Raw genomic sequence first — 24,270 nt, forward strand, 5'->3', positions numbered from 1 at the left:
CCCGCGTACTGTCTGGGAGGATGGAGGATGATTGTCGGATTATTTGGCGGCAATAAAGAACAGGGGGTACAATTCCAACGAACGAATCAACCGGCACCGAAATGTGTTCGCAGTCGGGTAACTACGGGGGAGGAGGGGGGGGGGGGGGGGAGGCGATCCCCTTTTGGAGCGAAGGACGACCTGGTTTCCTTTTTGCCGAAACATGCAACATACGCGATTGCGATGGGTTGTGTGCACACATGGGAACAAAGGTTAGCCGATATTATCCTCGTAACAGGTGTGCCGAGGCCATCCTTTCGGATGCCCAGTTCCCAGTGGAGCGGTGAAACACCACGGACCGAATCGAGTCTAATAGTAGCGCTTTCCCATGAACCTTCTGATGTGTCCCGTGATGATAATTTGTGGTCCGTTTTAAACAGATGATTAATCGCATGGCGGGCCATTACATGGTTCTTGAAATGCCGGGGAGCGAATGACAATTTGCAGAAGCTTTCAAGTTATTATAATCGATTCAACGCCAACATCAGTAGTTGGTTCAGTCACTATAGTCAGCTAAGTAATATTGCATAAATTCGCATAAATTAAAATAACTTAACCAACTGCTCGCATTTTTCGCAATGGGACTGGGGAATAGTTTTTTGCTCCGACAATCCAGAACGTCCCGTTCTCTTCTGATTCGTGGGTGGTCGATAGCTGGACATCATCGCTTTTATTTTTGGTACCATTACACAGTGGTAAAACGTAACAAAACCGGGAGTGGGAATTTCATTTTTTTGTAGTAAATTCCCCTGTGTTTGTGGGTTTCCATTGAATCCGGTTGAATCCGGTAGAATCATGTTGAATCCGGCTTTAATTCGGTTTAATACGGGTTGAATCCGGTTGAATCCGGTTGAATGCAATGGAATCCGGGATGAATCCGGGTGAATCCGGTTGAATCTGGTTGAATCCGGTTGAATCCGGGTTAAATTCGGTTGAATCCGGTTTTAATCCGCATGAATCCGGTTGAATCCTGTTGAATCCGGGTTGCATCCGGTTTTAATCCGGTTGAATCCGGGTGAATCCGGGTTGAATCCGGGATGAATCCTGTTGAAACTGGTTGAGTCCGATTGAATCCGGGATGAATCCTGTTGAAACAGGTTAAATTCGGTTGAATCTGGTTGAATTCGGTTGAATCCGGTTGAATCCGGTTGAATCCGATGGAATCCTAATTATTATTGAAAAACAATGACAAACTATCAAAAGTTAACGTAAACATAGATGGTTTAATCGATGGTGATGCAGTAAAGGATTAATGAAGTGAAATATAATAAGGACGAACATATATTTTGTAGCATTCAATATGCTGCTCAGCGCCATCTCCCTCCCGCCTCGTCTCCTCTCCTCCCCTTTAACATTGCATTAAATAGCACTACACAATAAACTGTAGTAGTTTATAGTTTTTCTCATTTATATTAATGGCACATAGCACTACAATAGTCCGACCACAGCTCAACATTCAAACACTTAATTTTCTATGAAATGTCCACTCGTTGTGCCACTATGCGTTGTCGACATTTATCACGTCGGTGATGAAGGAACGCCGGTGGAGACAAAATGCGAAAAACTTAAGCCCCCAGCTTGAAAAGCAATAGTAGACGACTAAGTCAAGGGCCTATAACAATCGCCCTGGTCGGTCGGTAAGTGCCCAAGTGCTCGGTTGCAATGTAATCTGTCAAGATCCATCCAATTGCTGTTGGTCTGAGTGGTGCACGGTGTTGGTCGGTTGTGCTGGTTACCTGGCAGTTTGCTGCGAAATTGCTCCATCATGCGAACCTGCGCGCGATAGGGAAGGACACAAAATGGAGCCATATTGCATTTGGTTTCTTTTTCACCGAATGAGAAAGTACTCGTTGGAGGTGAAGTGCAACAGCAACTATAATCCTGGACGATGAAAAAATCCCCCTTGGGAGACACGCCTTGGTCAACCCATGTGCCATTGCAGGACAAATCCTACTTCAGTGTTTCCATGTTCTATTAGCGTTTGGCTTATGACTCGCGTGGAGTTGTTGTTTTTCATTCGACCGCATCGTTGGGTGCCTTCGAGACTCGGAAGTAGCTGAAACGAAACTCATTCTTCTGCAAAAAGCCACTTCCGTGGCTGTTTTCCGGTGGCTTTGAGCGCACGGGAAGGATGCCATTTCCTAGAGCCAAGTTAGATTTCCCCCGAGAGAAGGGACACCACATAAAGCTTCACGGACGAACGTTATGGTTATGATAAGGCTCAGGTTCGCTGGAGTATTGTTTTCGGGGGGAACTCTCATAACACACATTTGCCACCGAAGGTCGTATCGCTTCCGGGTCGCCGGGAGCAGCCAAAATTAAAGCACACCCGACACGTGCCTACGGATGCTGCAGAGTGTGCCCGACCGAGCAGTCTTCTGTTGTGATAAATTATACTCTTCAGCAAGCAAACAACAGCAATCATTAGTCTTGCATCCGTGAAGGTACCCGGCGCAGGCGTCAAACCTACAAATCACACTCTGCCCGCCCGGAAAAGGGCATAGGCAAATTTATGCGTCGGTTGTTCGACTCTGGCGGGGCGTGCTGTCCTGCTACTGTGGGGTCTTCAGCAACGGAAGCGTTTTGTATGCTTTCCTTTTTTTCCAGTGTTTTTATTCCCTCCGATACCGCTGATTGACGGGTTGATTGGCAGAAGCCGTCCGTGGCATAAAGGACAGCCATAAATTTTCAGTTCCTGAAATGAAAAATAATGAAAGGAAAGCACCGGATTGACTGTTACCACATGACGCAACAGGCCCTCCGAAAGGCCACCACCAGTGTTAGGCTTCAACAACGTGACCCTGTTTTTTCTCCTTCTGATGCTGGAAGAGGATGAGCAAAACGTGCCTCAGAGGATGTTTGCTTTAAGTTTAAGCCTTCGAAAAAGATCTACCACCGCATGGTGTTGTAAAAGCATGTCAATCGGCATGTGTGAGTGTGTGTTTTTGAAAGATTCGAACATGATGCGCTTGAAGCAGTGCCACTCAATGGTTGGTGAATAAAACCCACTGAACAGCCGCTATCGAGAACCCGTTCCAAAGAAAGGGCAAGTGGTTGTTTGGTAGTACTATTTTTCCTTTCTTCCACATGCACTGAAAGACCTCTTGCTTGCCCTTTTCGAGTATTCTATTGACACTGACGTTCCCGTTCAGAGTGCAGCTGGCCTGTCAGTTGCAGCAGGCGACTATGCGGGCTTTTCTTTTTCCCCAGCACTGCGCATAGGAAATGCACTTTCCCGGAGCTAAAGCCAAACCTGCCCTGCATGACAAACGAGCAGTGGAGACAAGCCGTAGCTTAACACCCGGTGGCTTATGCTTGCCTTTCGGGCTTTTGTCTGGTAATACATGTGTTGCACACGTACAGAATAAAATGCTTCCCTTTATCTTGCCTGGATGTCCATTTCGTCCCGTAAGTATGGACTGTTCACATACAAGTCCCAGTTACATCAATTACTGGTCGGAGTGTACACAAGATGCGCCACACTTCCGGAAACCAGATAGAAGTACGAGGAGGACAAATTGATTAGCAGCATCCGAGCAATGATGAATGGGGCTTATGGTTGTATGGCTGAACTTATCTACTCAAAGGGACTGGTTGGTTTATCTTTGAAGGCAATCAGTGCACTCGTCTATTGACCGACCGACAAAAGGTAAATAAGTAGTGAATATGTCATTACCTTATGCTGAGTCACTAATCTCTAAAGGGCACCCTTAAAAATCATTCCACCTTCAGACCAAACATTCCATTCTCTAGCATCATCATTATGTTAAGGAATTTACTATGTCACTCGGTCTCGAGGCCGAGCAGAAGTGGAATCTTATTTTCCCGTTTCCAAACCCCGGCCAACCTTGACTCCTAAGCCCGTCCATTAGTTATTGCTCACTTGGGGATGATGAGAAACTCTACTACAACAATCTAATTAAACATTCATAATCATTAGTCAGGGCCGCGAGGGCTTTACCCAGAAGGATGAAGCGATGAGCAAAAGCCTTTATCCTGCCATACCCGCACTTGCCAATGTCAAGGTTGGGAAATGTGGGCGAAAGGTTAAAAGAGATAATACAAATTTCCCGTGAAAACCCACCGCTGACACTTCAAAGGGAAGGTGTGTTGCCCACCCAACCTTCCGCGAAGCATCTGTTCGAAAGGGATCTCGAAGGGACACCGTTGGAAATGGTGTGAAACGACAAATTTCTTGAGCCGGCACAGATTCCGACTGTTTTGTGGTCGCCATAAAAGGTTGCTTTCATCTTCCCAGAATAATAAACCCGTGTCAATAATAGCGTGCATGTGAAATATCCTTTATGATAGTAGAGGAAAATTCCACACCGTTGCTAGCCTTGCTGGGAAGTTGGAATATGCAAATATTTTAATCAAATTAATTTTAAATGGTTGAGCAAATGTAAAATTCCAAACTAACTGACAAAGATATTTCCAAAATTATAAAAAAGAATAGTTTCGGCAATTGTTCGGCCTTGTTTTTAGAATCTCAGACCTCTATAGAAATGGCAAGACAAATTGAAATCAGTGTAAATATCGTGTAAATATTTTACGATTTGCTGATATCTGTTTTTTTAAATATTCGTGTGTAACTCACCCACAGAGTTACGTAGATAACTAAAACACAGAAAATAGTTTATTGTTACGATCAGCCCAGTTTCCAAAACAAATCATGTATTCACCTTTTTCCTGTCACGAAAAACCAAATCCAATTCAACCGGATCCGCACATTTTTATGTTATGGGATTTTCCTCAATGTCATACGTTTCATGATCGCCAGACAACCGGAACGGAAACAAAGTCAATCGCAAATCGTCTTCAATTACCTTCTTTATAGCGTGCGTGTTTCGGTTCGGTAAAAAGGGACATGTAAGGAAAAGCTCCCGGTGCCGCCGATTGGGGGGGATAAAACAATTGTCCGGATCACGCCCGCTGCCGATGGATCCTTGCTGAAAAATGACCATTCGCTTAGACACGATCGGTCGAAGCGACGTGTGTCCGTGTATGCAAAAACCGGACGTGATTCCGTGCGTCAAATAGGAATGGTGGCGTGACTAAAGCATATCGGGGCGGTTGTTATCTTCGTTCGCTTCCATTCCAGCCGGATTTATTCTCGCACCGATAGTGGGTTTCGTTTTCCGTGCCCGAACAGCGTGCCCTGAATTGACGGATGGATTTTTCACAGCAACTACGAAAAAATGTGAAATAAATAACGATAAATTGCTGCGTTTGACAGGGGCAAATTTATTTGCACGTGCTTCCTTCTGACAAATACTCGTGGTTTACCTTTTATCGCCGGTCACGGGGAAACATTACTCGTCAATTTCCTTCCCCACCACATTCAAATACGCGGAAACATTCCATTACTGTGCAAATCACATTCCACTCCCGGATCGGAGTTCATTTTGGGGCGCTTTGTGCCATTTGGAGCCACTTGGAACCGTGTATGATCGATTCGATTTCAAAGCAAATATGTTGGTATCCTTCCTGAAACTTCGGGCAGGTTGGAAAAGAGGATTGGACAAAAAAATAGTCATGGTTACACCGCGAGAGAAGCGAATGGGATTTGCAGGGTGACAACGAGTGAACAATTCTTTCGGGCGCCATTGAAAAGCCAGCCCAAGGTCATCGACGGCTCGGTGGGTTTCGAACGGAATATAACAATCGGGCTCCCTTCTCGCAACATCTCGGTGGCTCGTCGGCAACATCTCGGGGGTTTGGGTTTTTCTTTTTCCACCCAGCTTCCTAGAATGTTTCCTCAGCGGGTTTCTTGGGGACGCTTGTGAGTACCGTAAGGGTGTTCTTGACAGGGTTTCTGGTGAGAAAAGCAAAGCAATCCCTATCCATTTCCCCCGGGGATGCCAGTGTGTCGCCGAAATCCAGAAAGAAGAGCATTAGAAGAAATTGGGATCAAAAGCGAAAAAATAAGAACGTTGCTCCTCGGACCCAAAGTGGCACCATCGAAAACGCACAAGTGCGCCGAAAGGACACAAAAGCCGCCCGGCCAGCCGAGAATGGCAAAAGCAAACGATCTTTCATTAAAGGCCAAAGAAATCACACACACACACGCGCGCGCGTGCTACGATAAGAAGAAACCAATTTTTCAACCCCGATTTGCACAGCTGGCAAAAAAACGGAACCTTACCGAGACGGGCGGCATCTGGAGCCAACGTGGTTTGCCGAAATAAAGTGCTGAACGGAAAGCGAACACGCCATAGGCACGCACGCAGCCAGCGATCCATTTTCGATTTTTCTGGCAGCCGGTTTGCCTTTAATCTCGGGTCCGTTTTCTCGCTCGGCTGAGGCCATTCTCGTTCCACTTTTTCTTTTGTTTTTACCATGGAAGGACCTTTTCATATTTGCGAGAGATTTCTCTCCCAAACGCCAATCGTTGCTTTGTGAACTTATTTAGCCTCATTAACCCTCAAAAGCCCGCGGGGTCCGCGACAGCCGAGCGGTAGCGCCGGTTAGAAAATCGGCCCATGAGCGCCGGGGCTCACCACCTCGACGGCGTGGGTTCGAATCCCAACCGAGACCGGACCCTCCCCTGTACGAGAGGACTGACTATCCACGTACAACAGGGAAACAAGTCTCGTAAGCCCTTAACGGGCAGGCATGACCAAGAGGTCGTTACGCCAAGAAGAAGAAGAACCCTCAAAAGCGGGAAACGGAGCGAAGCCTTTTTCCTTCCTAACTGGCGTTCCGCCGCAAAGCCTTTGAACCGAAGAATCGTCGGTTCATCGAAAGCGCCAAATTGATTGTAAAATCAATAGAAGGGTTCCCCTCATCCCCCCTCCTGTGGAGGGCCGTACATCGTGGCATTCGGGTGCGCCACTCCCAGCGGGGTGGTTCTCCTCGCAGGAAACGGGGAGGCAAAACGCAAATTAATGTAAATAAGGTTCTACCAACCACCGGCCCGCTCTATCGGCTCCGGCGGTCCGGCTGACAAACGACAATCGGACGGCCGTTTATCCGCAACACACCAGCTGACAGCCGGTAGTGACGGGGCCTGTCGGTGTGCGAACGTGGCCAACGCGCGGGTTTTGCGGTTGTGGAGCTGTCAGAAATTACGGCCATCGTGGGTCTTTCCTGACCGGGAGACCTAGTCACCCGGGACGAATGATAAAACGACTGCCCCGCGAAACGGTCGGCGCGTCGTGGAAAACTAGCTGCCGGTGTAGGCAACAAATTCAATATGGTTGAAAGCGTTTTGCAAGCTCCATTATTCGGCGAACGTCGGCAGCGTTCATACTGCTTCGCTTTATTTATTCGATTTTTGACCAAAGGTGAATCACTGAAGGACTGAAATAGATTAAATTAAAATTAATAATTTATTTTTTTATCGATCGTTCACTTGATTTACAGCGCAAAGTTCTAGATTTCGATTTTTAAGCCCCAATTTATTGGTTTTTAACATAACAAGCTGTTATGAATGCAAAGTTATTATATTATAGATGCTTTCCAGGGGAATGTTCTCGATTTAGATTTTTCAGCTCTGTGAAAAGTATTTATTAGTTTTAATTTCGATTTGTTTAGCCGTAAAGTCCCAATTTATTAACTTTTAACATGACCAATTAGCTGTTGTGACTGTAAAGTTGTTGTACCGCAGATGTTTCCGCGGTAAAGTTCAAGATTTCGATTTCTAAGCCCCAATTTATTGGTTTTTAACATAACAAGCTGTTAAGAATGTAAAGTTATTATATTAGAGATGATTTTCAGGGTAATGTTCTAGATTTCGATTTTTAAGCTTCGTGAAAAGTATTTACTAGTCGATTTTGTTTGTTTAGCCGTAAAAACCCAATTTATTGATTTTTAACATGACAAGCGGTTATGACTGTAAAGTTGATCTACTACAGATGTTTTCCAGAGTAAAGTTCTAGATTTCGATATTTAAGATCAGTAACTAGTGTAATTAACTAGTTTTAATTTTATTGGTTTAGCTATAACTACCCAGATTATTATAAATTAAACATGACCAACAACAGGGCAAAGTTTTGATGTTTATATTTAGTAAATACAATATCTCTGGATCAATAATTATGATACGTTTTGAAATCATACCAAAACCGAACCAAAATCATGAAAAATACCTAAATCAAACAGTTATGTAATTCGTGATGAGTAATTATGACACATTTTACAATCATGACAAACTGCAAGATGTTGAAAAATGCCAAAAAGATTTGTGTAATTAGTCCACATACATTGTATTTCTGGGAGAATTTTATAAGATTCAGGAGAGTCCTTATTACATTGCATGTTTGGTTCTTCCTTCCAAATGCGTTGCAGCAATCAGTTAGTCATATTTCCTGCGAATACGTGTTTGTATGTCTCTATTTTCATTTGATTTCTTTTTTTGTCATAGTTGACAGTTAAAACAGCCGCATCGTCGGCGGGTCTTAGCAGACATGCGCGACTCATTCCACGTGCCAGTTGTTGGCGAATGCAAAGAATAAAAAAAAAAGCACACATACACAGTTCTGCGAAAGCTCAGGACCCGCGGTCCGATTTGGTGGGCCGGTCTGGATGGAGCCCGCTGGATGCCGAAGTTACCACGGTCACTCGTCCCACAGTAATAGGATAGTATAGTAGTCCCCGCGTATTGGCGATGTGTTCGTGCGGGCGAATGGTATGTTTTCCCCGCCTAGGAACTCCCCACCAATGGTAGGAAAAACAGGGCGAGAACAGCGAACGCGATCGGCCGGATTCATGTAGAATGGATGCGCGCAGCGTCGTGGTGCTTTGCCGAAGGGACGCTAACCGGCCGCTAAATGGTTTGTTATGGGGTCGTTGTCTACGTACGTCAAATTTGCTCCTACGTTGGCGGATATTTTGACTTCATTACGAGAGTCGCCAGGGTACGTAGGGATTGATTACCTTCTCGTTTTACTTACCCTTCCCCAGTATACCGCCGTGTGAGTCAGAGCCGCAGGGAAAAAAAGAGGAAGGAAGCAAGCGGACAGGCCTGCTCGAAATTGAATTTCGCATTAAGTTTGGTGGCCCTCCTTCGTGTTGAGACGTCCTGCGGTGCGCTTTCGCCCTGGTATCCACCTGTGCCGGGTGTTTCAATTCAATCAGCAACGGCGTTTTATGCGTTACAGCATTCGGCATTCGGTTCCGCCGGTTGTGACACATTCGCACAACCGTGAACCATAACTCAATTCCAAGCCCAGGGCCCCCGGGAGACCATGCGTGCGTGCGTGCGTGTGTGGATACGCACTACAAAGTACAAGCCCCTGCTGGCGGATATTTGTTAACGCGCCCAACCCTCCCAATCGGACAGGGTGGGTTGGGTTGAATGCGAAGCTTTATTGATTTTCATTTGCGTACACGCGCTTGTATGTGTGTTCAAGCGTAGATCAAAAACAGTCCAATAGTTTCCAGCGTTATTGACATTTAATTAAAAAAAGGAAGCGTAATTTGAGATATGAAAACCCATTCCGCTGGATTAATATTTCATTCGGTCGCACATTTCATAACCCTACGCTGGATGTCGAGCATGCTTACCTACCATGGAATAGCTACATCCTTCGTTACGCTGGAATTACATGCTGCTCGTGGGTATTTTTCAGCACACTCCCATCTGCTTAGGAATGTTGCCGTTACCATTCCCATGAGAAATCAGCTACTAATTGCCCTAGCTTAAGAAAATCAAATTAACGTAGAAAATCAACGATATCTAATGCCCGCTGCTAACTAGACACAGGCCCGGAAACTCTATCCGAGTTGCTAATTGGATCGCCTTTCGCTGCCGATGGATCGATCGATTGATAGCTGGAGATGGGAGAAGATAACTGCTTCGGAAAGGGGCTTTCCGGGTCAGTCAATTCTTTCGATCGATTCGTTAACAATTTATCTTTCCTTTCCGTTCCCGTGAGACGTTATATCGAGCGTGTGCGTTGTGTGGCAACTAAGTACTAAGCCCACGGTCCCGGTGAACAGGTGATTTTCTTATCAACGGATTATCTTCATCGGGTGAAGGTAGATGTATTTAATGAGCCTGCGAATGAGTCAACCGTGGCAGTCACTTGCAGCGCACTAATTGCATTGGATTTACAATGAAATGTAATTTATAGAAAATCGGTTTTACCCATCATGTAGGTATGTACATTTTATGGTATGTTTCAGATGGATCCATTTCTAGTTTCGTACGACTCCGTTTAAATTGTTATAAATTAAACACAGTGATATTTCGCTAACCTTCTACGGAGGCGCCAAATCGTCGGGACGTTGTGAATTTAACAGCCAAACGATGATGACTCCCATGGAGTTGCCTGCTCTAGCTCATAAGAACTTCCGTCCCGTGTAGCCATATAAAATGGTATTCAAACGGCGATAAAGCTACGGATTGATTACGAGCCTCATAAGCACAACGCGTTTGAATGAAATAAAACGTTACAGCTCCCGCTTCCTGGGAACCAGCGCCATTCGCTGCTAGGCTACGAGGCATGTGCATTGGTTGTATTTCTGCGAGGGTGATGATAAGAGCTGCAAACTACTCGTAGCCTTTACATTCTGTGGCATTTCGGCAGTGATCGGTGAGTTTGTGGGTTTAGTGGTTTGTGGTGCTAAAGTATTTGGAGCGAAACGTACCTCGACGTCCATCAGGGAACGTTTATGATTTTCAACCATTATCGGATTGTTTCCCACCGTTTGCCGTTTGCGTCGGAGAACTAATAGGAATCCTTCAAACACCTCCCGGAACACGTCATAAACCACCTCTTGTCATTAAAACGGATGAGTTGCTCTTCTCACTCGAGAGCTGCTCTCGGACACGCCAGCAGCCATCTTCTTACCAGTCTACCATCTTCTCCCAACCCGACAGGTCGGCAAGGTAACGCACGGTGCAAGATGCATTCGGTGGGCATCCATTCGGCGCTTGCCATCAAGCGGCAGCGCAAGAGACGCGACAATCAACGCAAGGCCCGGGAGCGGCGCTACAGCATACAGAGCTCGGAAAGCGGCGACACCCACTCGCCCCATGGCTCCACCCGGCGGAAATTCCATCCCCAGAAAGTGCACATCACCGATAACAATAATTTAGATACGAAAGTAAGTACATTCAGGGGATGAAAGCGGCGGGTCGTGATAGAGGCGATCACCCCAAAGTTCACCACCACCTCAACGCCCGAGTGACACTTGGCTTTGGGGGACAGGAAATTGGATTGAGCCACATCACGCAACGCAGCGCATCCTCTTCTCTGATGCCCGCGAGAACCGCCGTCATACTGATAACCTTCCAATTCTTTCTCTTGGATCCTCTCAACCCCGTAGGTAGTCACTAGCATTGGCATGCTGCACATAGGGGTCGTGTTCGTAGTTTTCGGAATCTTTTTACTAGGGGCTGGATTTTTTCCAGATAATGTATCCAATCAGCCGCAACAATCCTGGCACATCCTAGGTTCGTATCGACCGACACCAGGGGATGGAATGAACCTATTTTCACCTCATCTGTTCTACTACTCCTACGCAGGCAAAGGCTCCTGGTGGAACGAGCTGGTCTGCACCGGCCTGTTCGCCGTCGGGCTGGGCATCTTTCTCATCATCCTCAACTGTGTGATAAGCAATCGGGAGGAGCAGGATCTCGAGAGCTACGTCCAGCGGCAGCTGACGCGATCCCGGTCCGGTAAGTACCCGGCTCGCCGGAAGCATCCGATCCGACGGTTGGCCGCGCCTCACGGGCCGGTCAACTGTCACTCGACGTTATCGTCCGCGTCCAACACGGCTCGGAAGGTACCCTTCAAGGGTATAAATAAATGATTAGCTCACCACAGGCGGCTAAGCCGTCGGTAAGGTACTATTGGCATCTTAACCCAAACAGCTTGCACTCTCCGTTCGGACCGTCCTCAACGACCGGTGCTCGTAAAATTGAGGCTTTGCTTGGGAAGGGAAATCCACGTGACCACGTGGGTATGTAGCGACGCACGTGACACTTCCAATTCGTACGATTTTCGCCCGAACGAACGTACACTGATATCTTATGTATGTTTAATGCAGCCATCGAGACATGCGGCGGTCGTGGCGGGTGCAAGGACGAACCAACCCCACTGGTAATGTTGGTGAAGGTCGTCTTGGGTATATTTTATTCATTATATTAATGGTCATGCCTTACGGGTTTGTTTGCCTCGGCAGAATCGATGGGTTTCGAAACTATCGTTCGCAATATGAGATACCACCCGTGAGATGGTTTGTTATGGTTTAGAATTAGCTCACATTTGTCAGGGTTTTGTTGTGCTAAAGAACTTTAAAGCACGATATAAATGGTTAGAGTATTCGAAAGAAACGCATACTGTCGTGCAATAATTGGCCAGATGTGATTGTTTACCGTCCACCTTCCTCAGCGGTGAATCCCCCTCGAACCGATAAAACTGTAGTTAAAACGCGTCACTTCATTTGTTGACCATTCGATTTGGTCAAATTTTATTGCAAATTGAGCGAATGGTAAAACGATACCGAGCAGGAGCGTAAAATATTAATCATTTTCGCGACCGGAAAGAAAAAGTATAACCCCAAGAAAGAACTCCAATTGCGCAGGGAAAATAAAGGCTTTCCGGAAACCTCGAGTCATAATATAAGTTTCAAATGGAGCAAAACTTTTGGCGAAGACATTTTTAGCTCCCTTTTTTATGACTCTCCTTGCCTGTTTTTCGCGCGGCCAATCGACGTTCTTATCAGGGTGGGCAGAGGAAATGCCAAAGTTTAGCACTTTGCACCCACTTCCTTTCCTTCAAATGCTGCCCTTTTATTTTCGCCCCCCCTCTCCCAGTTGGTCGACCCTCAGAATGTCCAGTTAAAAGGCTTCCGATACGGTTTCGGCTCATTTCTTTTCTTCCTGCCAAAAACACCTGCTGTTTACTCGTCCAAGGTATGCGAGAAAGGGTCCTTTCTTGGAAGCGGCCAAAGGATCAAAACAAACCGGGGACTTCGGAGCGCTAGAGGTTCTTCCGCTTGGTAGCTTAGATTTCCGAGCCGGTATCGATTAGGAATGCTCTGACGGCATACATAGCGACATTCCGAAAAAAGAACAAATCTGCCGACTTCGGCTTAACCGATGAGGTATTCTCGTGTCGTGACGAACGCATTTTTTGGGCTGGAATTTTTCCAACGGCGTCCCTTTTCTGCGCCGGACGTTCTTACGATACATCGTTTATGAGGACGTCATAACCAGGAGCCCGTTTGGCATTAATGGGCAGTTAGTGCGATCGGTCAATCGGATTATCGATTCCATCTTACCTGTTCTTCTCAACTCTCTCTCTCTCTCTCTCTCACACACACACACACTAGGTCATCGGCTGGAGCGTGACGTCGAAACTGGCGGACTGACCACACGCCACCACCGCAAGGCCATGCAAATCCAGAAGGGCGCCGCCGAGCGGGGTCTGGACGATCTGTCCAACTCGAACGTCCTGCTGACGCCGACCAGCAGCGAGGTGGTCACCCCGACGACTCCATCCGGAGGTAAGCGATCGAAAATAAGAATGAACGGTGCTTTCTCTTTTCTCCTTTCTCTCTCTCTCTCTCTCTCTCCACCCCCTTCTTGCTCTCTCTCGTTACGAGACGGAGGGCACGGACGACCTTCCGTCGTTGCTTAGCAGAACAACACCACCACCACCACCCGCACCACCACCATCACCATCATCATGTTTCGTTCATGCTTGCTTCTCCAAAGTTCATTAGGTCATTTTATGTTCCACGTCTTCACACATTCACATCCATTGGCCCGTTTTTCGTCATGTCATTAGCTGCAAATACCATCGCACCGTCAGCCGGCCACTGTTGCAAACCCCCCACTCCGAAACTTTCCCCACCATTCCGTCGGGGTCCTGAGCCGAACGACTTCATAAATCGCATCGTATCACACCCCGGGATGCACATTAATCTTATTTTATGTTTCAAACATGGCCGTTCTTCTGTTTCCATCAGGCGACTTTTCCGGGATGCTTGTCCCTCCTGCTCCTACCAAACTCTCACGCACCCCCACCCCAACCCTACCCTCTAACTCTCTTTCTGCATCATTTCATCTGCTCACATTTCTGCTTTTTTATGCCCAACGTACATCTTGCGTTCCGATACTGCTTTAGTGTGGCTCGGTTTAGTGAAAGACGAGAGTTGTTTTTTTCTACTGTTGTTGTTCGCTCCGCTAGTCCGGGTTTCACAGCGCAAGGAGACAACCACTGCAGCGGGCACAAGGTTGCTGCTGTCTCATGGTGCATCCGCGATCGATAGGAGCGGCTAGTCCGCATGCCGAGACCGTACACCATCCTACATTTTATCCGACCATTATCATTTTTTATTTCTTCTTCCCCTCCCCATTCGTTTTCGTTTCGCTGGCATCCTCGTTTCCGTTGTGTCTTGTTTTCGTTTTGGTTCGTTGACAAGAAATCCCCACGATGAGTGGGAAACGGTCTACCATTCAAGTAACATATTTCACTCTCTATTGGGTAGATTAAAATGAAATTAGTTTCAATCTCGCCCTGCCACCCGCGACCCGGGATACCCAAGCGAAGGGCATACAAAATGTAAATTCATCACCAAAGGAAAAGGCGCCAGGAAAATCCATCAGCTGCTGGCGTCGCTTAGGGCTGGGCCGTTTTTTTTTCAAAAAGCTTTTTTATCGATATTTTCTAAGTAATAATTTATGTCTGAAATAATAACTGATGACAACAAGAGAAAGCGAAATTAATGCTTCCACTTCGTTGGTTCGTTGGCGAAGGGCATATAACTGTATGCGAAGAAGGCGTCTTTAAAATGATCGGCATTATGTTAAACACGTGTCTTGGTGAATTAATGTTATTTCGTGAATCAAAACATTGCATCCCAAATGCGTCCAATTAAACCATATTGCCCGTTGGTTTAATCAAACGGTTCAAATAAGCCGCGACACACCACCGGTCTCGGGCGCTCCCAGCATCGGCGACTTCGGTTCGGTTAATGGAGACGCCTGGTGATTCATGCGGTACCTTACAAGCGACCAGGCACCTCCATCCTTCGTACGTCATTTGCATCACTCGTTCGTAATAACGTGTCGCGACAGCGCCCATGTGGAACGCGACGGGGGTAATGAATATTCATGCCCACGCTGGGGCGTTACCAATTCCAACCGAAGCTCGAGACGGCCCCCTGCAAAATGTACTGAGTGTCAGTCCGGCCGGCTGACAGCGGAACCGCCGACTCGGTACCAGCAGCTTTCCCGCCACCGAACGGCCTCGAGCAATACAGTGAATTGCTCACCCGTGCACCGGCAACAATTGCAACCGTCATGTTCCAATTTCATACGGAGCCAAATTAATGCTGAAGGCTATTAATACACCCAAAACAACGGGGTGCTGGTTTGATTCTTTTCCTTTTTTTCTCTTGCTGTGGCTGTTTCGCCAAACTTTTCGATTGATGGGCTCCAACTGGCCAACGTGCTCGCCAAAGGGTGGAAAAAATAGAAAATTTTGCCAAAAGTTCTTCTTCATGCTCTTCGGCTACGCTGTAGTTGGGCTGTTTTAGTCGAGTTGCCTGCCATGGGGGTCTCAAATGAAAGGTGCCCATTTGGAAAACAACTGTACCGTATTCGCCGTGCCGTATGGTGGGAAATGGCAATCTAAATTGTGTACATACGAGTCCAATTGAATAGTCGGAAATTGCCCAACAGCATGAAACTTCACTCATGCAACTTGTTCACTCGTTGAACCGTGAACACTCCGGGAAAGATAGCAACAGTTTTGATACTTTTTTTTCGTTTTTTCTTCGTATCATTAATGAATTCACAGTTCGTTGACATGTTTATAAACATCTTCACAGAATGCTTTAGGATATTTTTTTATAAATCATTTCATTGAACGTCGAGCTTTATGCATCATCTAAAAAAAGCTCATGCTCAAAAACGTGTTAACCGTATTCCTTGCAATACATATGTCCATCTCGCTTATTCTCGTTCTATCTATCTGTCTTTCTATCTTGAACCCTTTTTCATTTCCTGTTTCATCGTGTGCTCGCAATGAATTGAATGTCAAACGCGGGGCCACAACTGTTGCTTTGCAATCAAAACCCCATTTCATTCCATTTGCCACGCTGCATTGAATGAAACAATCATCATGTTCGCAACACAAACTCTGCCGCTGCTGTATGAACCTGCTGCAATATTTGCAAACGATACAATTTAATTGGATGAATGTACACATATGAACTACAAAATTTAAACTGCAATCGAATCAATGCATTCGTAAATTTCGTAAAGGTTATGCTTTGTAAGACCGCCAATGCACGAGAGAATTCATCCCAGTGGTCCAGCAGGAGCTGCCAAGGCAAGGCAAGTGCAGCAACCAGTTCGTTCCCATCGAGCATCGTTTCTCGTTTCGTTCCGAACGTTTGATGTCCTGTGTCAGTTTTTTTTAAACGTTTTGGTTTTGCTCGCTGTCTTGCTGTCCAACGTGTGCAACTGCAGCATGTCTGATCATCATGATTACATGTGCCAGACTTGTCTTCGATTCGTTCTATCTGTGTTTTTTTGCTTTTTGTACTGTTGCTTCTTTCGGTCCCCACCAACTCTAGTACTCATGTTTACTTTTATCATCCTCGAACGATACCTTTGCCCTATTCTTCACTCCCCTCCGTGTGTGTATGCTGTCTTCAGCGAATCCGAACCCGAATGCATTTCCTCGGAACGTTCATTCCAATCGTGGTCGGTTCCCTTTTCCCATATCTCAATTTTGATTCCTAGAGATGGATGCGCTCGCTGTACTGTATCTTTTACATAGTTCAATATTAAGATACCTCGGTTGATTGGCCACATCTTAAACATTGTTATTGTTCAAAATGCTTCAATTGCGCTGAACTGATTGCATCGCATTGATCTGCTTTGGCTTCAAGTATTTACGCGATTTCGCTACCTTTATCTTAACGCCGATGATATTTGATATTAAGACAATGTTAGATATTTGTCCGATGTTTTTCTTTGCGCTATTCGAATGTGAAAAGATGGTGAACAAGAAGAATTTGGGTGAATCATGTTTGCCTTCTTTAGGTTTTATGTTTAGCATTTTGTATTTATATTCATTAAAATATTGGTTTATAATTGCTTTAATCGTAATTAAAACGTGCACAGATGATAACAGAAAAAGATTTGGCAGTAGTCACAATGCAGTTTACTGATACAACAATGTGGGAAAAGAGGTTAACAATATTTTTTAAAACACCATGAAGCTGCTTCTTTGATCATTCTGCTTCCCCAAGCTTGCGAAATACTTGAACAATAGATACTATGTTTAAACAACCCGCTTTAACACAACAAACGATTGGCACGAGTATTCTCAAACTTCTCCTGAGTGTTTCTAACCATTTCAAAATGGTAATTGAAATTGGGAAAAAGAGTCCATTGTTAAGTTGTGGAATAGCTAGCGTGCAGCACGTAAAGCCGTTTCAAAGAAATTCGCTATTTTTTTTTATTTTCAAACTCAACACCATAAAACCTAACACCCCGTGAATTTAACGTATCATTTATTACTCCTTGAGTTTCTTTTTATTCATTTGCAAACCATAACAGTAACGGTTCCGCTTATAATCGAATGGAAGGGTTATTTGATCAAGGGAACACCTTTGCATTACAACTTTGCTTACTTATGTTGCTCTCATTTTCATTGCTTTCATCCCAACAATTAGATTGTCTATTGCAGATTGCTGGCAAACCGATAGCAAACCATTCGCGTTCGGCTGTTCGATATTGAAGCTCAAGTGAATATTGATTAGGACTGCTTTTTAAGGCTTTTCGCGATACATTCGTATTTAGTGCTCGATCCGTAGGAACGGTAGACCAGGCAGATGCTATAACGGGTGTGTCGGCTTTGGGCAAACTGCCCAACGGTTCGGTTCCGGTGTATCTAGTTCAATTTGCGCTGGTACGTTTTTTGTAGTTTCATTTGCAGATTGACACATAACATGGTGGTTGCTCGGTGTTGCCTTCTATAATTTAACAGAATATCAATCTTTTCTGTCTGTTTTCCCTCGCTCTAATACTTTTTTTTCTCTTCTCCTTCTCTCTATAATCTTCTTCTTCGTCCCTTTGTTACGCTCCTCCTTTCTTTTCCCCATTTATTTCCACTTCCTGGTGTGAATCATGTGTGCACATTCCTTTTGTCCTTCTCATTGGTCTTCTTCAAATCGTTTCATTTATCAACTGAATAAAGTTGCTTTAATAATGCCAGCTAACTACAAACCACACGTTGAAATATTAATGTGATACTGCCACCGTTACATTCGCTTCGCGTTATGCGTCGCTCAAGTGTTATCTTAACTCCTCCACCTTTTTACTACGAAATAATTCCAAAGATCAACCAAACATATTAATTGTACGATCTCGTTAGCCGATAATATAAAATTTAAATCTACATCGTATCAATTCTACATCGCAATTAAAGTTAAACGAATATAAAAAAGGAATAAATAAATGTAAATTGTAACAAATCACGAAAGCAATCACTACCGCAAAGTACAAACTAAAAAATTGAAAACACACTGATTAACGTCTACCAAATAACCAACAGCAACGATTAACGACAACGCCAATAAAACTGTCATTTAAAAAATATTTAAAGAAGGGTAAAACTATCGGAATAATATAAAAAAACACGTTACTCCCTTCGTTGTCCGTTACAATGGAAGTAACAGAAAAGCTTCAAGAAGCGCATGCACAATGTTATCGAAGGCACGACCATTTAAAAACAATTGTAAGATACTTGTTTTTGTTCCCTTAACACTGCTTTAGTATTTTCGTTTCGTTACCCTCCGTTCATGTCCTTTCCCAGCCAGCCCCTTTCCAAACCTGCTCGACCAACTTGAAGCCCCTCTAGGTGTGTTGACCGCAAGCAGCATCCAATGGTCGACAAACTAATTGTAATACTCGTGCAATCGAAGAGAGAGGTAGCACTAGAATTGAGCTGTTAACATTGCCTTTATTTCGTTTACAAACAAACATCAATCAAGAATTAAGAACAGTGATGCCAATGTTAAATGTGTTGAAAATTTGTTTCATATGTTAAAGTATGTTTCTTGCGTTGCCTTGCATACCGGTTGGTATCGTGTTCATTCGAAGAAGAATCGCATCTGTAATATTCTAGCATCGGGTTCAGTGTTTTGCCAGACGTAGGGAATTTTATGGCACATGGTTTTATTTACGTCACGCTGGGTTTAAAAAGTTTTTAAATTACATTTTTCGTTTTTGTTTTTTTTTTTTTGCTATGTGAGCCTCATGCATCAAGCTTGGTTTTGGTTGCGCTTTTTTCTAATTTAATCCCACAAACAGGATTCAGACCTTGCACATTTCTCTATCTTGTCCAGTCCCTCAAATGCGTCCAGAGCCCTGTTTTGCGTATCTGTTAACTGCTTATTTCCGAAATATCTCAGCTTGATAGCTGACCCTTCCGCCTTCGCAATTTCCGGAAAAGTTATCGCCCGGGTGATCAGCTCTTCTTGCTTGACGAAACTGTTTCCCCGTGACTGTGAAACATCTCAAATTCTTTTTGGACTACTTTTTTTTTGGTATTTCCGGTCCATTTGCTTCCTTACTACCGTGGTGTTGTTGTTGCTGTATTAAGTAAAGAATTAATTTGTTTTTGTCTTAACTTAACCAATCCAACGCTGTTAAAACGTGTTGGAATATGTGGAAATTTTATTGTGCTAATTTTACAACCAAATTTCAGTTTTCATTTTTCTATATTCGTATGTTTTGAAACAAATTGAATAAGCAAGTTATTGAAAAAAAACTTCTGAATATTTTGATACCATTCCATGCCTGTGTATGTGTGTGTAAACCTTTTGTGAGCATTGGTGTTCGTTAGTCAGTATTCTTGTTACTAATTACATGTATTATTGTTTTTTTTTTCTTGAGTTCAAACGCTTCTCTCTGTATCGCAAAGACATCGATCAACCAATGCTAACGGTTTTTGTTTGCACTCTACTCCATCTGCCAACTGTCGCCTGCTTGCACCCTCCGCTGGACACACGCAGTGCTCGGTGCTTCGGGTGAAATCCTGCTGGAGAAAATTTTGGAAGAGGACAGCAGCTACGGCGACCCAGACTACTACTCCCGAAACGTGGGCCAATCGCCCCCCGGAGCGGACAACGATAAGCGGTTGCTACTGGGCAACGGCCATACCGGCGCCATCCACATGACCGACATCTAAGATGTGACCCGAGCCGCTCCCCTGGGGTTTTCCCGAGCCGCTGCCTCCCTATAATCTGATAGAAATCTGTGTTTATCGTATCGGTAGGTCGACGCGAATTGTGATGACGATTTACGACGTAGTTTGGGTGAGAGGCTTTTTGCTCTGTGGCAACCTTTATTGCAATGAGAATGTGACGAACAGGCTGATAGATTTATTTAAGGGAAAATGGGCACTGTGTGAATCTCACATCTCGATCATCTCTTAACACTCGCTTTATACCGCAGTATCGTGTTTCTTTATAAAAAAAAGCCCTTTACAAATGGGAGGGACCGGAAATTGCACCAGATGTGACAATGAGTTACAAATCTTCGTCACAACTGGTATTATGAAACTGGAAGCAAAAAAAAAATAGTCCTAATCCCTCGACAACCGATAGTTCAGATTCAGTTTTCCTTCACGCACAATAACAATCTGCCCACGTTTGCGGGGCTGCGTAAATGTCAAACCATCAACTTCATTTACTGATGACATAAAATAAGCCCCAATTGATGAAACGTTGAGCAAGCGAACGAATATCATTACCGAACATGCGAATTCGGAAACTGTGAAACTCTGTCACTGTTTGAACCGAGTAAGCCCGGAGGTTTTTTGGCAAACATAACACAAAAAATCGATCACTTGATTGATTGACATCCGCTTGACTCAAATGAAACCCCCCATGGATTAATCACAGCGCGATCATCATAATCGATGGGAAAATTACGCCCATCTCAGCAAATGCCAATACCCAAAACCGGTGTAGCCAGTGGATAAAAGAAACTTATGGTTACAACCAATACCTTCGATTGATAAAGACATTTACAGTGCAATTGTTAATTTTCCCTCGAGAAGAAGCGTTCACTTCGGTTTGACAGTAAATGAATAATGTTAATTTTCTAAGAAAACATGAAAAATCCAAGTAAAATTTCGCCTGAATTCATTTCTCACACAGTGCACGGAATAATCATACTCTAATTTCACGATTCCCAAAAATGCTCCTCCACTCTAGGCTAGACCACATTTATGAAAGGAGAGAGACTTTAAAGTTAGTAATAAAATATCGTTTCATATTTCGTGATTGAGAAGCGGGTCTATCAGCTCATGCATCGCAATGACATGCATCAACGGAAGTAAAATAATTAATTCAGTGTAAAACGATAACAATACAAAACAAACATTCTTCACCAAACAACATTCTGATCGTATCGCATCGTATACTTGAATGTGAGTGCAAGTAATGCCATTGATTACATTTTTGATGTATAATATTTTCATTTGTCTCACAACACATTTGTGACAACACGAATCACAATACTGCAAACAACATAAACCAGCACTTAAAATATATATATCTAGCAACAGAGAATGATAAATCTGAGAGGTGAATCGTATTTTAGAATGTGTACAAACAGACGGGAGAACACTCATTCGGCGCATCGATCGAGGGGGATGATAGTTGACGCTACAGAAATAAGACGATAAACGCGGGACATGCTTCCTACATTATATGCGATAGAATATAAGGTACTTGCTGCCCGAAGGCAATTAAGATTCAGAATTCAGGCTGCAAAATAGCTGCGATGACGCTCTAGTCACTTCTGATTCTAAACTACTTTCTCACCCTACGTAGAATGCAACGGTCGGTGCTTTCCATCGTTCTTTTTTTACATTCGCCAAACAGAGAAGAAAGTAGGACGAAAGACCGAGATTGAAGGTCTTAAGTCGTTCAGAGTTACGGCTTTTCGTTACAAATAACGAATAATCCGAAACTGTACCACGAGCATTTACATTAGCGCTTTCAGACAGGCAGAAATGCAGCTAAAGCTAAATAAAATTAGGAAACGAAAACTCGGTAGCACTGAGGGCGCATTACAAGCGGGTGATTCACATCCGCAACCACATAGTAACATTCAACTAAATCACAAAACTACACCAAAGAAAACTCGTACACCACTATGAATGAATGAATGAATACAGCATACCTTCATCTAATCGCAACAAATAGATAGTGTCAATACTGTTCAATGTTGAATGTAATCGTTTTAATGTGCGAGCTTTGCGATTGTTAATTTTGTATTCTTTTACGCTGGCAGGTGAATGATAAATATTAAAGAAAACACTTATGAAAAGTGTCTTACTATATAATTGCTGCCTCACGGGCGAATAGTTTAACAAAAACCAACCACACTGATAACGGTAATACTTCGATTGGCGTTTTCATGAAAACTATCGATGGAAGAAAGGAAAAAGAATAAGTTGAAAAGCGAGGAAACCGATCTAATTTGCATCTCCAATCAACACCAGACATCGGATCAATCTAGTGAAAATGTGATTGTTTGCCATTTCTGACTTATCGTGTTTCACATGGCGTAATGTATACATGCCACCAAGTGGAAGTACGTGCATCCGTACGATGATCCCAAAACACTCCCTACATTTCGCAGGCACGTGTTAATTGGCCCTAATTTCGGATAGATGCCTTCCCCCCGAAAACGGACTCAGCATAACGACTGCTACGTTGGCAAATGCTTCATGATAGACAATGTCCCTTCGTGACGTGTTTGAACTGCTGGGTGAGAAGTTTTGCTAGCATCCCCGGCACCGTCACATCAGCTGACGCATTGGGATTGGCGAGTAAACATTGACTCGTTCGGAACGACATAAGCACCCTTTGCTAGCCAAATAACTTCGTACAACGAGAGCACAAGTCACTGGTGAAGATTTTCCGTGCTTGGGTGGAAATGTGGTTCACGTGGCGCTAGATAATTTTACGCTGCCACTTTTTGCGACATCCCCTAATGGGCAAATGAATGAAAGTTTATGAAAGCGAATTTGGGTTCAACTTCGGATAAGTTCACCCAGCTGAGCTTCCTGTTGTATTGTTTATCGGCGCTCCAGATGAGAGTTCTCCTTTATCTAAGGTGTTTGAAACTGTCTGATGACATTCGACAAAAACCCATTTTACTTACGATTCATTGGATTGAGGACACGATAGCACCATGCTGTGATGAGCTTCAAAGCAAATTGATATTTTTACTGTGCTACTCCCTTACATCTTTTGCTTATACGATAAGTAAACATTTATGAGTGTGTACAGCAAAAATCGGAACACACTCATCCGAGCTCCCGATCCTATCTGATAATGTTTAGCGGTAGAAAAATCCATCGACGTATCGCAGATTATATTGCGATAAAACATCACCACAACTTGCTTCCATATTCATAACGCAGATAAGCCGCCCGCTATCGCCCAGTTCGTTTGGTTGCCCACGGTTGCCTTCGAGGCGCCAACGGTGTGATGATGTTTGTCCATTATTCCTCACCACGCTCCATAGCGTCTCCGTTCAATTCCATTCGCTCCCACAAAGCTTTTTTGCCAGCTTATAACTTCATTCACACACCCTGCCCCAAGCATACCAGGCACTGGGCGCCTCCATCACGTAACTAAAGCCGAAGCTGAAAATGAAAATGTTTAGACAGAAATATATCTGACAGGTGATGGAATGCTTTAGATGCTTAGGCTTTTGTCAAGCAGCTTGTTGTTGTGACAAAGGATGTGGTGGTTGGTTACCGGTTACCGGCCAGAACGTACCTTTGGGACGGCCATCAAATGTTTGTGGTTATGTGGCCGACAGCACGGAAACCTTGACGGCATGAAAAACTTGTGGTTCTTGTTTCATTGTTCGTTTGGTTTGAAATTAATTTCATACTTCAGCAGTGACGGGGACATCCTGCTGGTAGCCTTTCGTTCGGGGTACGAAAGAACTATTAAGAACTGGAATAACCACATTTTGTTGTTCAAGAAACCACTCAAAAAATACCATCCACATTGAAACCAGCTGCTCACTGTGTATTCCTTATCCGATCTCACCGTGTGCTGGGTATCTCTCAAACTCTACGGGGAAGAAATGTCACGACCGATAGGATGCAGAATTCGGAAAGTTTGCTAGCTCTTGCCAATATATATATATATTTCCGAAAGGTCGTATGGACGTGCTGATCGAATTTGGTGTGTTTCGTTTTCAAAGAAATGGGAGAAGAAAAG

General features: G+C 44.3%; 1 protein-coding gene across 1 annotated transcript; it reads left to right on the top strand.

The window, feature by feature from the left end:
* Nucleotides 1–10,890: 10,890 nt before the first annotated feature.
* On the top strand, nt 10,891–20,204 carry LOC131281688 (uncharacterized). The gene is made up of 5 exons (XM_058311036.1): nt 10,891–11,091; nt 11,314–11,440; nt 11,513–11,665; nt 13,324–13,497; nt 20,029–20,204. Exons 1-5 carry the CDS (start codon nt 10,891–10,893, stop codon nt 20,202–20,204), a joined length of 831 nt encoding a protein of 276 aa, XP_058167019.1.
* Nucleotides 20,205–24,270: the final 4,066 nt, after the last annotated feature.

This window comes from Anopheles ziemanni, chromosome 2 (genome assembly GCF_943734765.1).
Source record: "Anopheles ziemanni chromosome 2, idAnoZiCoDA_A2_x.2, whole genome shotgun sequence".
In the NCBI taxonomy this organism is placed as follows: domain Eukaryota; kingdom Metazoa; phylum Arthropoda; class Insecta; order Diptera; family Culicidae; genus Anopheles; species Anopheles ziemanni.

What these genes read in the sequence shown, in the direction of transcription:
- LOC131281688 (XM_058311036.1), top strand. Translation starts at nt 10,891, where the DNA reads ATGCATTCGGTGGGCATCCATTCGGCGCTTGCCATCAAGCGGCAGCGC. An exon ending in ACAATAATTTAGATACGAAA is followed by an intron (nt 11,092 to 11,313) that starts GTAAGTACATTC and finishes TCAACCCCGTAG; the next exon opens with GTAGTCACTAGCATTGGCAT. An exon ending in ACAATCCTGGCACATCCTAG is followed by an intron (nt 11,441 to 11,512) that starts GTTCGTATCGAC and finishes ACTCCTACGCAG; the next exon opens with GCAAAGGCTCCTGGTGGAAC.